At 54.3% G+C, this 11,946-nt stretch overlaps 1 protein-coding gene across 1 annotated transcript; it reads right to left on the bottom strand.

The window, feature by feature from the left end:
- Positions 1–1,237: 1,237 nt before the first annotated feature.
- On the bottom strand, positions 1,238–2,581 carry LOC130044136 (metallothionein-2A). Its single transcript, XM_056136735.1, has 3 exons — positions 2,554–2,581; positions 1,991–2,056; positions 1,238–1,329 (listed from the first exon to the last, which is right to left on the bottom strand). Exons 1-3 carry the CDS (start codon positions 2,579–2,581, stop codon positions 1,238–1,240), a joined length of 186 nt encoding a protein of 61 aa, XP_055992710.1.
- Positions 2,582–11,946: the final 9,365 nt, after the last annotated feature.

Below are 11,946 nucleotides of genomic sequence, written 5' to 3'. Positions count from 1 at the left end.
GGATCCCCAATTCTCCAGTGCCCAGAACTGGCACCAACTGTGGCCCCCGCAGCTCTCCCATCTGGGACCCCCAACGCCACTTGGTTGCACATGTGGCCGTGTCCCAATGGAGCCACAACTGAAGACGGGGAGAGGCTCTGGCAAGTCCGTCCACCTCTGCCACATCTCAGTGGGCGAGGCTCCTGCCAGGGACCTGGCCAATGGTCCCCACCACCACCACCATGGGATGGGACCCCCCAGTGAGCACCACGACTGAGTGTGCATGCACCCCAATCAGGCAGGAGGTGGGGAATGAGGATGTGTCTTGACAACAAAGTGTCTGCTTGCATGCAGGTGATCCCCAGACAGCAAACACTGTGTGTGTACAACCCCAGGCCTGCTTTTTCATTTGTTTGGGGGCCCTCCCAGGAGGTGCTCAGGAGTCCCCGGGACCCTCCTGGAGATTCCCAGCAAACCGGTTCAGTGGAGGGGGGGCTAAAGCCAGAGATCCCGGGTTGCCCCAGCAGTGCTTAGGGGAAGGGGAGGACCCCCTGCAGCTGAGCCTACTTGCAGCAGTACCACGGTCACTCTGGGCATGTGCAGCCGCATGCAGTTACCCCATACCTTCATCTCCGACCCCCTTAGTCTTCTCTGTCCCCAACACACAAGCCTCTTCCTCACTTCCGGGCCTTTTTGCTTCAGCTGTCACTGCCGTTGGCAAAGCCTCTTTGCTTTGCAAGAGGCCTGGGCTGAGGTCCCTGCTGGGACTCGTGCGTGCTCGCCGCGGACGTCTGGTTTCAGCTACTCGAGACCCCGCTGGGTCTCCCCCATCTCTGAGCCCCAGGCCCCCTCCACTGGGACCCCCTGGCCAGCACCCAGAGGGAAGCAGGGACCCCAGCAGAGGTTCCGGGCAGTGACACCGGCACCAAAAGTGCAGGGGCCAGAAGCTCTCTGCAGGGGTGGTGGCCACGTGCACCAACTGTCGTCCTGGAAAACGCAGCGACCGTTGCAAAGCACAGCAAGGTCAGGCCGGAAGTGACCCCCATGACCTCCAATGCCCCCCACCACTCTCCCCTGCTAGAACCGGGGCCCACGTTCCCAATACATCACAAGACACTGGAAGCAGAATCCCCTAGAAGGGTTTATTATAATTCAAATCTACAGTAGAAAACAGAATGTAGTACAAAATCCTCCCCAGTGGCGGGCATGTGTGCCCTGCCTCCATACACATCCGCAAGCAGGGCCCACCCGGCCCATCTCAGGCGCAGCAGCTGCACTTGTCAGACGCGCCTTTGCACACACAACCCTTGGCGCACTTGGCACAGCCCGCGGGACAGCAGGAGCAGCAGCCTGGGGACGAGAGGACAGAGGGACGTCAGCGTGGACCCACTGGCACTATCCCTCTCCACACCCCACACACAGGTCCCGCGTGGGTCCCGCCCGAAGTGCAGGAGACCTGAGCTCAGCGTGGCACGCTCGGACCTGCCCACTCAGTAGAGGCTTCCTGCCCCGCCTCAGCCCCAGAGCGGATGCCCGGAGATCAGAGGCAGGGCAAAGGCAGGCAGCTCTCCCTCCCCCTCAACCCAGAACCATGCAGCCTAAGGATCCCCAAGATCAGGGCAGAGCCATCTTGCCAGAACCACAGAAGTTCTGAGCTGCCTCTCCGGGAAGCACAGCGTTGGCGGGTCCCAGAGGCCCCAGAGACCCCCTCGGCCACCAGGTTCATGGGCATGAAGTTCTCCCGGGCTCCACGGGGCTCAGAAGAAAAGGCACCCAAGGAAAGGAACACAGTTCTGCTTCCGGTGTCATCCACGGTCCATTTTCTCCTTCCAGTGGGCCTCAGTTTCCCCACGCTGTGAGTTGTTACTCAGCCATCTGGACAGCTCTGGTCAGACCCAGATGCAGAGGCAGTGACACCAGCGGCTCTGTCCTGATCTTTAGCTGCTAAGCTTAAGGGTCTCCCCGCCCCGGCATCCACCTCCCCGCCCCCCACTTTGGGACCCACACTCACTTTTCTTGGAGCTGCTGCATTTGCAGTCTTTGCACTTACAGGGGCCAGCGCAGGTACAGGCGCCGCCTGCAGGGAGAGAGAAGGCAGGTGGGGCTGGGAGCCGAGCTGCAGGGGCAACACTGTATCCCCGTGCATGGGTCCCCCTCAGCCCTGCAGTCCACCCGCTTTTCCCACAGGGGTCTGGTGAGCCTCCTGGCCTTCTTGCTCACGAAGCTTCTGTTCTCCAGATCACGTCCAGGTCCACTGGTGCTGGAGCTGAGTCTGACCTCTGAGCCCCAAAGCGGCAATGTCCCCCACTCTACTATCAAGCTCAGAGACCTGGACAGAGCGCAGAGTCGCGGCCCAGCAGCCTCTGGCTGACAGAGGGGGCCAGGAGACAGCAGGAGGCCCCTTGGGAGCCTCCATCCCCTTCTGACCGAAATAGAAGCCCAAAGGAGAGAGGAAGGCAGGGGAAGGTCACGGGAGCCGAAGAGAAGCTCCGGCTCCCCCAGCAGTGGCTTGAGACCCCGCAGTGTGTGCCCTCGGAAAGAAAGATCTCTCTGCCCGGAGCCCGAGGCGCTTACCAGTGGAGCAGGGGCAGTTGGGGTCCATGATGAGTGAGCTGAGTTGGAGCTCCAGGCAGCCAGCAAAGGAAATACAGTGGGTCAGCGGGAGACGTGGCACAGCCCACGAGCCCGACAGCTCACTTTATAGGTGAGGAGGCGGCAACGGGGTGCAAGGGCCGTCCCCCCCCCCCCCCCCAGTGCCCCTGCCGGGCTGAGTCAGCGTGCACACACACACACACACACACACACACACACACACACACACACGGCTCTGGTGAGGCTGGTTCCCGCGCACCAGGCCTGCCGCCCCTGGGCACCCAGCCGAGCGCACGTCCCTACCTGCCTCTGCCCCTTGCCACAGTACACCAGGAACCACACCACCTTTCCCAGCACTGTCCCTGACTTGGGCTCCTCATTTTAACCTGCACCCCCACCTGGCACTCCCAGCATCCGGGGGTTGCGTGCAAATGACAGGACTTGGGTTTTTTTTGTTTGTTTGTTTTTGTTTTTTTTTTTGTTTTTGTTTGCTTTTTGGCGATACTCAGGGGTTACTCCTGGCTCTGCACTCAGGAATTCCTCCTGGCGATGCTCGGGGGACCATATGGGATGCTGAGAATCGAACCCGGGTGGGCCACATGCAAGGCAAACACCCTACCCACTGTGTTATCGCTCCAGCCCCACAAATCACAGGACTTGGATTAACCTTCTCTTCATCCCTCCCATTGCCCGTGTGTGCTCCCACTCTGGCCCTCCGCCCCTCCCTCCTTCCTGTCTTCCCCTCTTCCTCCCTTCTTTCCTCTCTCCATTCTTCCTCTCCTTTCCTTCTTTCCTTCCTCTCGTATTTCTTGCATTAAAAGGTATACGGACACATATATTGTGGTATTACTTTGCCTAAACTTTCCAGAATTTTCCCAGAAAATCCCTCTTGGGATCTGTCCAGAACTTTCCCAGTTCATCCCCTTAAGAGCAGAGCTGCCAATAAAACAGAACTAAGGCAGCCTAAGGCACTGTCACTGTCCTCCCGTTTTTTCATTGATTTGCTTGAGCGGGTCCAATAACGTCTCCATTGTGACACTTGTTACTGTGTTTGGCATATCGAATACGTCACTGGTAGCTTGCCAGGCTCTGCCGTGCGGGCAAGATACTCTCGATAGCTTGCCAGGCTCTCTGAGAGGGGCAGAGAAATTGAACTTGGGTTGGCCATGTTGGCTGCATGCAAGGCAAATGCCCTACCCACTGTGCTATCGCTCCAGTCCCAGCCTAGGGCAGGGGGTCAAAAAGGGATTTTGGGACGGCAATGGAGGGATATAGACACGTCAGGGGTGGGTATGGGGCAGTCCCATCATAAGCTTAAAACAACAGTAAAGGTAAAAGAAGGTAAAGGCCCTCCCATTGTTCGTCGATTTGCTCGAGCAGGCCCAGTAACGTCTCCATTGGAGACTTTGTTGTTACTGTGTCTGGCATATCGAATACATCACGGGGAGCTTGCCAGGCTCTGCCGTGTGGGCGAGATACTCTCGGTAGCTTGCCAGGCTCTCCAAGAGGGGCAGAGGAATCGAACTTGGGTTGGCCATGTTGGCTGCGTGCAAGGCAAACACCCTACCGCTGTGCTATCACTCCAGCCCTGACTGAAAACAATAGTAGGGTTCTTGAAAACCATGCTACCTTCTTTTAAAAATCCCATTAAAGAGGAGCCGGGCTGCCCCCAGAAGGCCTCTCTTCGGCATTAGCCAAACCACAGTAGATATGGAGCAAGAGTCCAGCTCATTTCTTCAGGGCCCCCTCACAGTGACGTAGCACATGCTGTGTCAGTCCTATAATTCTTCTAACCACAAGGACCGCCCTCTAGGAGAATACTGTTTATGAGCACTTTTCTTTGATACTATTTTTGAGTTTTCTTTTGGGAGGTGATACACCTGATGATGCTCAGGGACTATTCCTGGCTCTGTGCTGGGGGGTCGCTCTTGGTGATATTCAGGGGAAAATGTAGATCAAAGCCCAGGGCTCCCTCTTGGTCAGCCTTTGAGTCAACTCCCCAAGGCCCTGTGGGAACAAGGGCAGCCTTTCTTGAGCAAGCGTCAGAGACAAAGCTGGGGCGCAGGCCTGGAAAGAGATGCCCCAGGTGTGTTTCTAGTCACTTTGTAAGGCACAAAGGACGTCCATAAAAGGTTCCCTGGGCCCGGAACTGCGCCCAGCATTGCTTCCAACACCTGGAACAAACAACAGCATTGCAGGAGGAATGAAAATATGATTGCTTGAAACCTTCTGTGTCTGGGGCTAAACCGACTCTCATTTTCATGGTGGATGAAGACTTTATGGTATGTACCATAAAATATTTAAAAATATGAATTGTTTAGAGAAAATGCACACTGAGGCCAGAGCAATAGTATAGCGGGGAGGGTGTGTTCCTTGCATGAATCTGGTTCGATCCTTGGCATCCCATTTAGTCCCCTGAGCACTGTCAGAAATAATTCCTGAGTGCAGAGCCAGGAGTAGTCCTTGAGCATCACCAGGTGTAACCCAAAAGGTCAAAAAATTTTAAAAATTAAAAAATAAGAGAGAGAGAGAGAGAAAATACACACTGAAGATTGTGGCGAGTGTCAGCAGAAGTGGCAGGCTACTTTTATTTCTGTATGAGGGCACAGTCTGTCTTGCATGGCTTTCTTTTTTTTTTCTTTTTTTTACTGATTTTTTTTCATTTTTTCTTTATTTTTAATTTATTTTTTAATTTTTGTTAGTGAAACACCATAAGGTACAGTTGTAGATTTACAAATTTTTGTGCTTGGGTTTCAATTGTACAATGATCAAACACCCATCCCTCCACCAGTGCCCATTTCCCACCACCAAGGATCCCAGTATCCCTCCCACCCCCATACCCCCATCCCACCCTTCCTCTGTGGCAGGGCATTCCCTTTTGTTCTCTCTCTCCTTTTGGGTATTGTGGTTTGCAAAAGAGGCATTGAGTGGCAATCATGTTTGGGCTATAGTCTACTTTCAGCATTGCATGGTTTTCTTTGGCGGGAGTTTGAGCCTACACCTAAGGGTGCTCAGAGATCACTCCTGACAGTGCTCAGGGACTATATGGTGAGCCTGTGATCAAGCCAAGTTCAGCTGCAAGCAACGCAAGTGTCTTAACCGCCTGCTGTAGCTTGGCGGCCCATTGCCTGGCTTTATTACTAGGCTATGAGCTCTATTTTGTGGAAAAAGGAATAATTCTTAAGTTTCTCCAGGCTGCCCCGTGTTCGCCTGGCTGATGGGGACAGTGCCAATGACTCAGTGGGGTGTGTCCCCTGGCTGGTGTGTCTCTGGGCCATGAATGGGAACATGCTAGAGTAGATATTTTCCACTTACTCACTGTGTGACTTGTTGTGCTCATGTGACTTGTTGTGCTCATGTCTTCATTCCTTGGGGTTTCTCTGTTTTGCGTACCCAGTGGTACTGGGCTGCCCACTACTGATTCTGTGTTTGGGGGGCACAACTGGCAGTGCTCAGGGGGCATGTGGTGGCAGGGATGGAACCTGAAGCCCCTACCTGTGAGTCATACCCTTTAACTCCTTCGACTCTATGACCGTTAAACTTTTTGGGTAATGTCGTGAATTTGCATGTCACCCTTGCAGGGGAACACAGTGATCTTCTCTGTGTTGTTCCAGTGTCAGCATCTGTGTTGTCGGGACCAGTGCGATAGTACAGTATTAGGCTACTTGCTTGCACATCGACCTGGGCTCTATATCTGGCATCCCATAGGGTTCCCGAGCACTACCAGGAGTGATTCCTGAGCACAGAGCCAAGGAGTAACCCCTGAGCACTGTAAGGTGTGGCCAAAAATCAAATAAACAAACCAACGCCCCCATTTGTGTTGTTGAGGCAAGCTCTATATCGATGCTCGATAATGAGTGAGCTGGTCATATTTTAGTAACCAGTTATCAAAAATTAAATAATTAAGATAATGTTAATGCCATATGTTGCCTCTTTCACTGTGGAAGAGATAGAGCTCAGAGTGACATGGCAGTATGTGTGGGGGAGGCAGGGTATATGTGTGTATATGTATGTGTATATGGCAGTGTGTGTGTGTGACAGGGTATGTGTGTGTATGTGTGTGTGTGGCAGGGTATATATGTGTGTATGGCAGTGTGTGTGTGGCAGGGTGTGTGTGCATGTGTGTGTATGGCAGTGTGTGCATATGTGGCAGGTGGCAGGGTATATGTGTGTTTATGTATGTGTGTGTGGCGGTGTGTGTATGTGTGACAGGGTATATGTATGTGTGTGTATGTATGTGTGTGTATGGTGGTGTGTGTGTGCGGGGGGCAGGGTATGTGTGTGCATATGTGGCATATGTGTGTGTATTTGTGTGTGTATTTGGCAGGGTGTGTGTGTGTGTGTGTGGAGGTGACTCCTGAAGGCTGGGTGAAGCTGACCCCTGTCCCCACAGCTTCCAGGAGGGACGAGAACCCTGAGTCTGATCCAGTGCAGCAGTGAGAGGTGTGAGTGGGCTGCCAGTTCCCTCTGAAGACCCAGTATCCAGCCATCAAGCAGGACACAGCTGGACCCTCCCACTGCCCCTTCCGGGGGAAGCAATGAGGCTGGGTCTAGAGTCCAGAGGAGTCAGGACAGCTATCCCCACGGGGAGAGGCCAGTGCGGAGCAGTTCTGGAAGCCTGGCTGTGAGTTGTGTGGCCTTCGGCAAATTGCTTCACCTCTCTGCAGATCCTGGCTTCTAAGCAGAACAAAGTGCACCATATGGGGAAGGCTTCGTGCCCATGCCAGTGCTGCGGCAGTCCTGGAGACCTAGGAGATGGGACATGCCCTCCCCCGCACCCGGGCCTTCAGTTAGCAAGATGATCATCAGTCTGCACCCCAAACAGAGCAGTGCTACCAAGGAGTCTTTTCTCAAAGGATTTTTTTGGGGCTCGATAGGTGATTCGGTAGCTTAAGCTTAGGACAACTTTTTGGTTTGTTTCTGTTTGGGGAGGCCACACCTGGTGATGCTCAGGTACCTTATGGTACACAGGGGACCATATGGGAAGCCTGGGATTGAACTGGTAAGTGCCTTATCTGCTCCAGCCTCTGGGAATGCTCCAGCCCCCAGCTAAGGCCAGTTCGAGTCACCAATTCACACCCAGTCACTATCACTCACACTGAGGCGATCAAGACAGTCCCACCACCTGGGATCCCAGAAAAGGACAGCCAGGGAGATAATGGAAGCCAGGGGCCACAGCACTGCACAGCAGAAAGGGTGTTTGCCTTGCACACAGCGACCCAGGTTTGATCCCTGGAGTCCCACATGGTCTGTGAGCCCTGTGCATCACCAGGTGTGGAATCCCTTTGCCCCTTCCTGCAAAAGGAAGGCGTGATCTTGATGCAGAGCCATAGTAAGCCCTGGGCACTCCTGGATGTGTTCCCAAACAAAAACAGAATTCTCTCCACGAATGTGAGTGTGGGCCAAGTAGTCATGAGCCTGTGGACAAAGCTGTCTTAATTCCCAGAGGCAGGGTCTCCTTGTCTTTTTTTTTCTTTTTGGGTCACAATCCATGATGCACAGGGGTTACTCCTGGCTCATGCACTCAGGAATTACTCCTGGTGGTGCATGGGATGCTGGGAATCAAACCCAGGTTGGCCGCGTGCAAGATAAATGCCCTATCCGCCGTGCTATCGCTCCAGCCCCAGGTCTTCTTGTCTTAGTTCCCAGAGAGTCAGAGTCTCCTTCCAATGACCCAGATAGCTTCAGCTCTAGGGTGGGCTGAGCCCCCAGCTGGTCCTACACCCAAGCCCGTGTCTGTGTCTCAGCACAAGGCTGAGATCCCGCCCACCACCAGACAACTGCAGGCAAGCGTGGTCCTGAGCACTGGGCCACTATTCTCTCTAGGATCGAACATCAAATAATTCCTCAGCAAATAGCCCATGGGACTAACCGTCAGGATTAATTATAAATTGTGCTGGGCCTCCTCCTTCATAAAACACTCCCACACCCTCAAACTAAAGCCGACACCGCCTGTTCAGCAGACTCACCCGGCTCCGCCCTGAGCCAGTTCCCAGTGACACGCCCTCACCCCAAATCCCTGTCACTTTGCTGGTTTCAGGGACACAGCAGGGCTGGCACTTGGAGGAGGGCAGGCTTCAGCCTGACCTAGGAGGAGCACCCACATTTGGAGCTAGATCACACATCGTGTTGGGGTGGAAGTTGGGGCGGGGGTCCTGTGGGAGGCACCGGCTGAGCCGAGGGTTGGGTCCCTGGGGAAGCGTGGGCAGAGTCACTCCTCCAGGAGGGTCCACACCCGGGACAGACTTGAGTGGCTTCCAGGGTGCCGTGAACAATCTTCAGCAAACTTGTCATGGGTCATTCCTTTTTCATTTTCCTCAATAGCTTTGCACCTCCAGCGTTTACTGGGATTTATATATGGAATCAAAAATGGTTTTGCAGGCCAGAGGCCACAGTGTCCAGAACCAAAGGATTCTCCTCACCTGCGATTTGGCCACCATCCTACAGGCAACAAAGTCCACTTTCCCCAAGGCACAGAAAAAAAGCAGAGCCAGAATAGAGCCAACAACTTTTTACTTTCATTTCCATTTCACAGAACAGAGACGGGGAGACTACACAGAACGGGCTGAGGCTGCCAGGGATGGGCCGTGGTCTGCGCGTTGCTCTATTTACACCTGGGAGGAAGGTCCAACTCCGCCTCCCAAATTCAGGCACAGCAGTTGCACTTGTTCGATGCCCCTTTGAAGATACATCCCTGGGTGCACTTGGTGCAGTCTGGAGGGCAGCAGAAGCAGCACCCTGGAAGGAGAGGGCAGAGAGGTCAGCGCAGACCCTGCAAATCTTCTCCCCAGTTCACACGCCGTGCCCCCGCCCCCGCCCCAGCTCTGAACTGAATCAGATTCCCCCCCCCGCCCCCCCCCGGAAGAAAGGTGGGCAGATGCTCTGAGCCCTGGACAGACACGAGGTCTGAGACTGTGACAGGATCACAGCAGGGGAAGAAGGCCAAGAGGGGGAGGGGACAGGAGCATCAGCCACAGGGGTTAGCACCAGCCGGCATCCACAGGAAGAGCTGTGCCCCTTAGGCCAGGCAGCTGGGCAGAACACTGTCACACTGTTCTCCCGTTGTTCATCGATTTTCTCGAGCAGGCCCAGTAACGTCTCCATTTTAAGACTTGTTACTGTGTCGCACAGGCAAGATACTCTTGGTAGCTTGCCAGGCTCTATGAAAGTACCTCAAAAGCACAGGGGGCGGAGTAGTGGGGGTAACAAGATAGTACAACACATGGCTGACCCGAATTTGATCCCAAGCATCCCCCATGGACCCCTGAGTACCTCCGGGGGTAATCCCTGAGCTCAGAGCCAGAAGGAAGTCCTGAGCACTGAAGGGTGTGGTCCCTCAAAATAAACAAACAAAACAAAGCATCCAGAATAGTCCGCCAGGAGGCAGGAGAGCACCATCCAGCTCCCACTGTCCTTGTCACTGTGGGTGGGTCTCAGTTTTCCCATGCCCCGAGGTTGGTACACAACCATCTAAGTGGCTGGGCGAGACGCCCAGGCAGTGATGCCGGAGGCTTTGCCCTGGGCTCCAGCGAGAGCTAGGAGTGCCCCAGAAACCTCCCCTAGCCCCCCTCTTTGGGGAGCCTGAGCCATACTCACTTTTCTTGGCAGATATACATTTGCAGTCTTTGCACTTGCAGTGGCCAGAGCAGGTGCAGGCGCCGCCTTCAGGGAGAGAGGCAGAGAGGGAGAGGGGGAGAGTGAGTCAGAGGGTTAGACCAACTAGAAAACACTCTCCTGCCCGCTGCTGAATTCTACAGCTCTAGTAGTAGAAAGTTCCGGCTCTCAAAACCCAAAACAATTTTTTAAAATTTTATAAAAAAGAGTTTTGGACAACCTGGCAGGCTACCGAATGTAACCTGCCCACACGGCAGAGTCTGGCAAACTCCCCGTGATGTACCCAATATGCCAAATACCAGTAACAATGATGGGTCTCATTCTCCTAGCCCTGAAAGAGCCTATCTCAGGGCTAGGACAAAGGAGACGTTACTGGGGCCTGCTCGAGGCAATCAACAAACAACAGGATGGTCGTGATTGTGAAGAAAGAGTGGGTCAGGGTGATAGTGCAGGGGCAGAGGCATTTGCATGAACCAACCCCATCTGACCCCCAGCTTCGCAGATGGTCCCCAATCTCTACTAGGATCCCTGAGTACAGACCCAGGACTAAGCCCTAGGGCACAGCAAGGTGTGGCCAAAAAAGAAGAAAAAAAGTGAGTGGAGGGGACAGAGCAGATAGCAAAGCGTGTAGGGCATTTGCCTTGCATGCGGCTACCCTGGGTTCCAATTCCCAGCATCCCATATGGTCCCCCGAGCACTGCCAGGAGTAATTCCTGAGTGCAGAGCCAAGAGTAACCCCTGTGCATCATCGGTGTGACCCAAAGAGCAAAAATAAATAAATAAATAAATAAGAAAGAAAAAAAAAGAGTGGAACAGCATGCTCCCCAGAAGGGCTGCAGGACTGCAGGACAGACAATCCCTCCCACTCGTTCCTAACGCTTGTGCCAAATCAGGCTCACTCTGTGGATGGACTGTTTGTCCCAGAGAGAATGTCACTCACCATTGCTGCAGGAACACTTGGGGTCCATTTGGCAGTGCGGTGGGAAGAGAGGCTGGCAGGCTGGTGGCAGGAAAGGTCTGATGCTGCGTGGGGTGCCTGGGGCTGACTTTATAGGGAAGGGGGCGGGCAGGCTGCCCCACCTGGCACCCACCCAGATGATCCAGCTCCGAGATCCCCTCAGCTGGGCTGTGGGCAAAGGGTGGGGCAGAACCCACCCTTCTCCCCCACCCTGAGCTGGGAGAAGGTGCTCAGAAGCTGTGTGTGTGTGTGTGTGTGTGTGTGTGTCTGTCTGTCTGTCTGTCTGTCTGTCTGTCTACCTGTCTATCTGCCTATCTGTCTGTGTCTGTGTCTGTGTGTCCGTGTGTGTGTGTGCCAGTGGCGGGGGCCACCAGAGGCACCTGTGTGCAGTCTTTCTGTCATCCCTTCCATTCTCCCAGTGACCTCCTACCTGTGCCTGTTTGTGCCCTGCTTGCTGCTGTGTCCGGGGCACCTTCCTCACCCAGACGTAGTACTTGGACCTCAGCCTCTGCATTCCAGAGACCTAGAGGAAGCGGGCATGGCTGTTTCCTTCTCATGGTGCCCTTGAGAAGCTTTTCCCCACAGCTCTGCCCTCTGGCCCTGTGCACCTGTGGGCCCATTAGCCCAGGGTTCCTTGCCCTTTGATAGTTCTGGCTTTGGGGGTCACATCTGGTGGTGTTTGGGGATGACTCCTGGAACTGAGCTCAGGAATCACTACCAGTGGGGCTCAGGGACCGTATGGGGTGCTGAGGGTCAAACTGAGTCAGAAAGGCAGAGAGACAGAGATTTGGCCTATTACCCAG

Source organism: Sorex fumeus, unplaced genomic scaffold (assembly GCF_029834395.1).
Source record: "Sorex fumeus unplaced genomic scaffold, SorFum_2.1 ptg000122l, whole genome shotgun sequence".
Classification (NCBI taxonomy): domain Eukaryota; kingdom Metazoa; phylum Chordata; class Mammalia; order Eulipotyphla; family Soricidae; genus Sorex; species Sorex fumeus.
This window is presented reverse-complemented; position numbering and strand designations above follow the sequence as displayed.

What these genes read in the sequence shown, in the direction of transcription:
- LOC130044136 (XM_056136735.1), bottom strand. Translation starts at nt 2,581, where the DNA reads ATGGACCCCAACTGCCCCTGCTCCACTG. An exon ending in CAACTGCCCCTGCTCCACTG is followed by an intron (nt 2,057 to 2,553) that starts GTAAGCGCCTCG and finishes CTCTCCCTGCAG; the next exon opens with GCGGCGCCTGTACCTGCGCT. An exon ending in ATGCAGCAGCTCCAAGAAAA is followed by an intron (nt 1,330 to 1,990) that starts GTGAGTGTGGGT and finishes TCTCGTCCCCAG; the next exon opens with GCTGCTGCTCCTGCTGTCCC.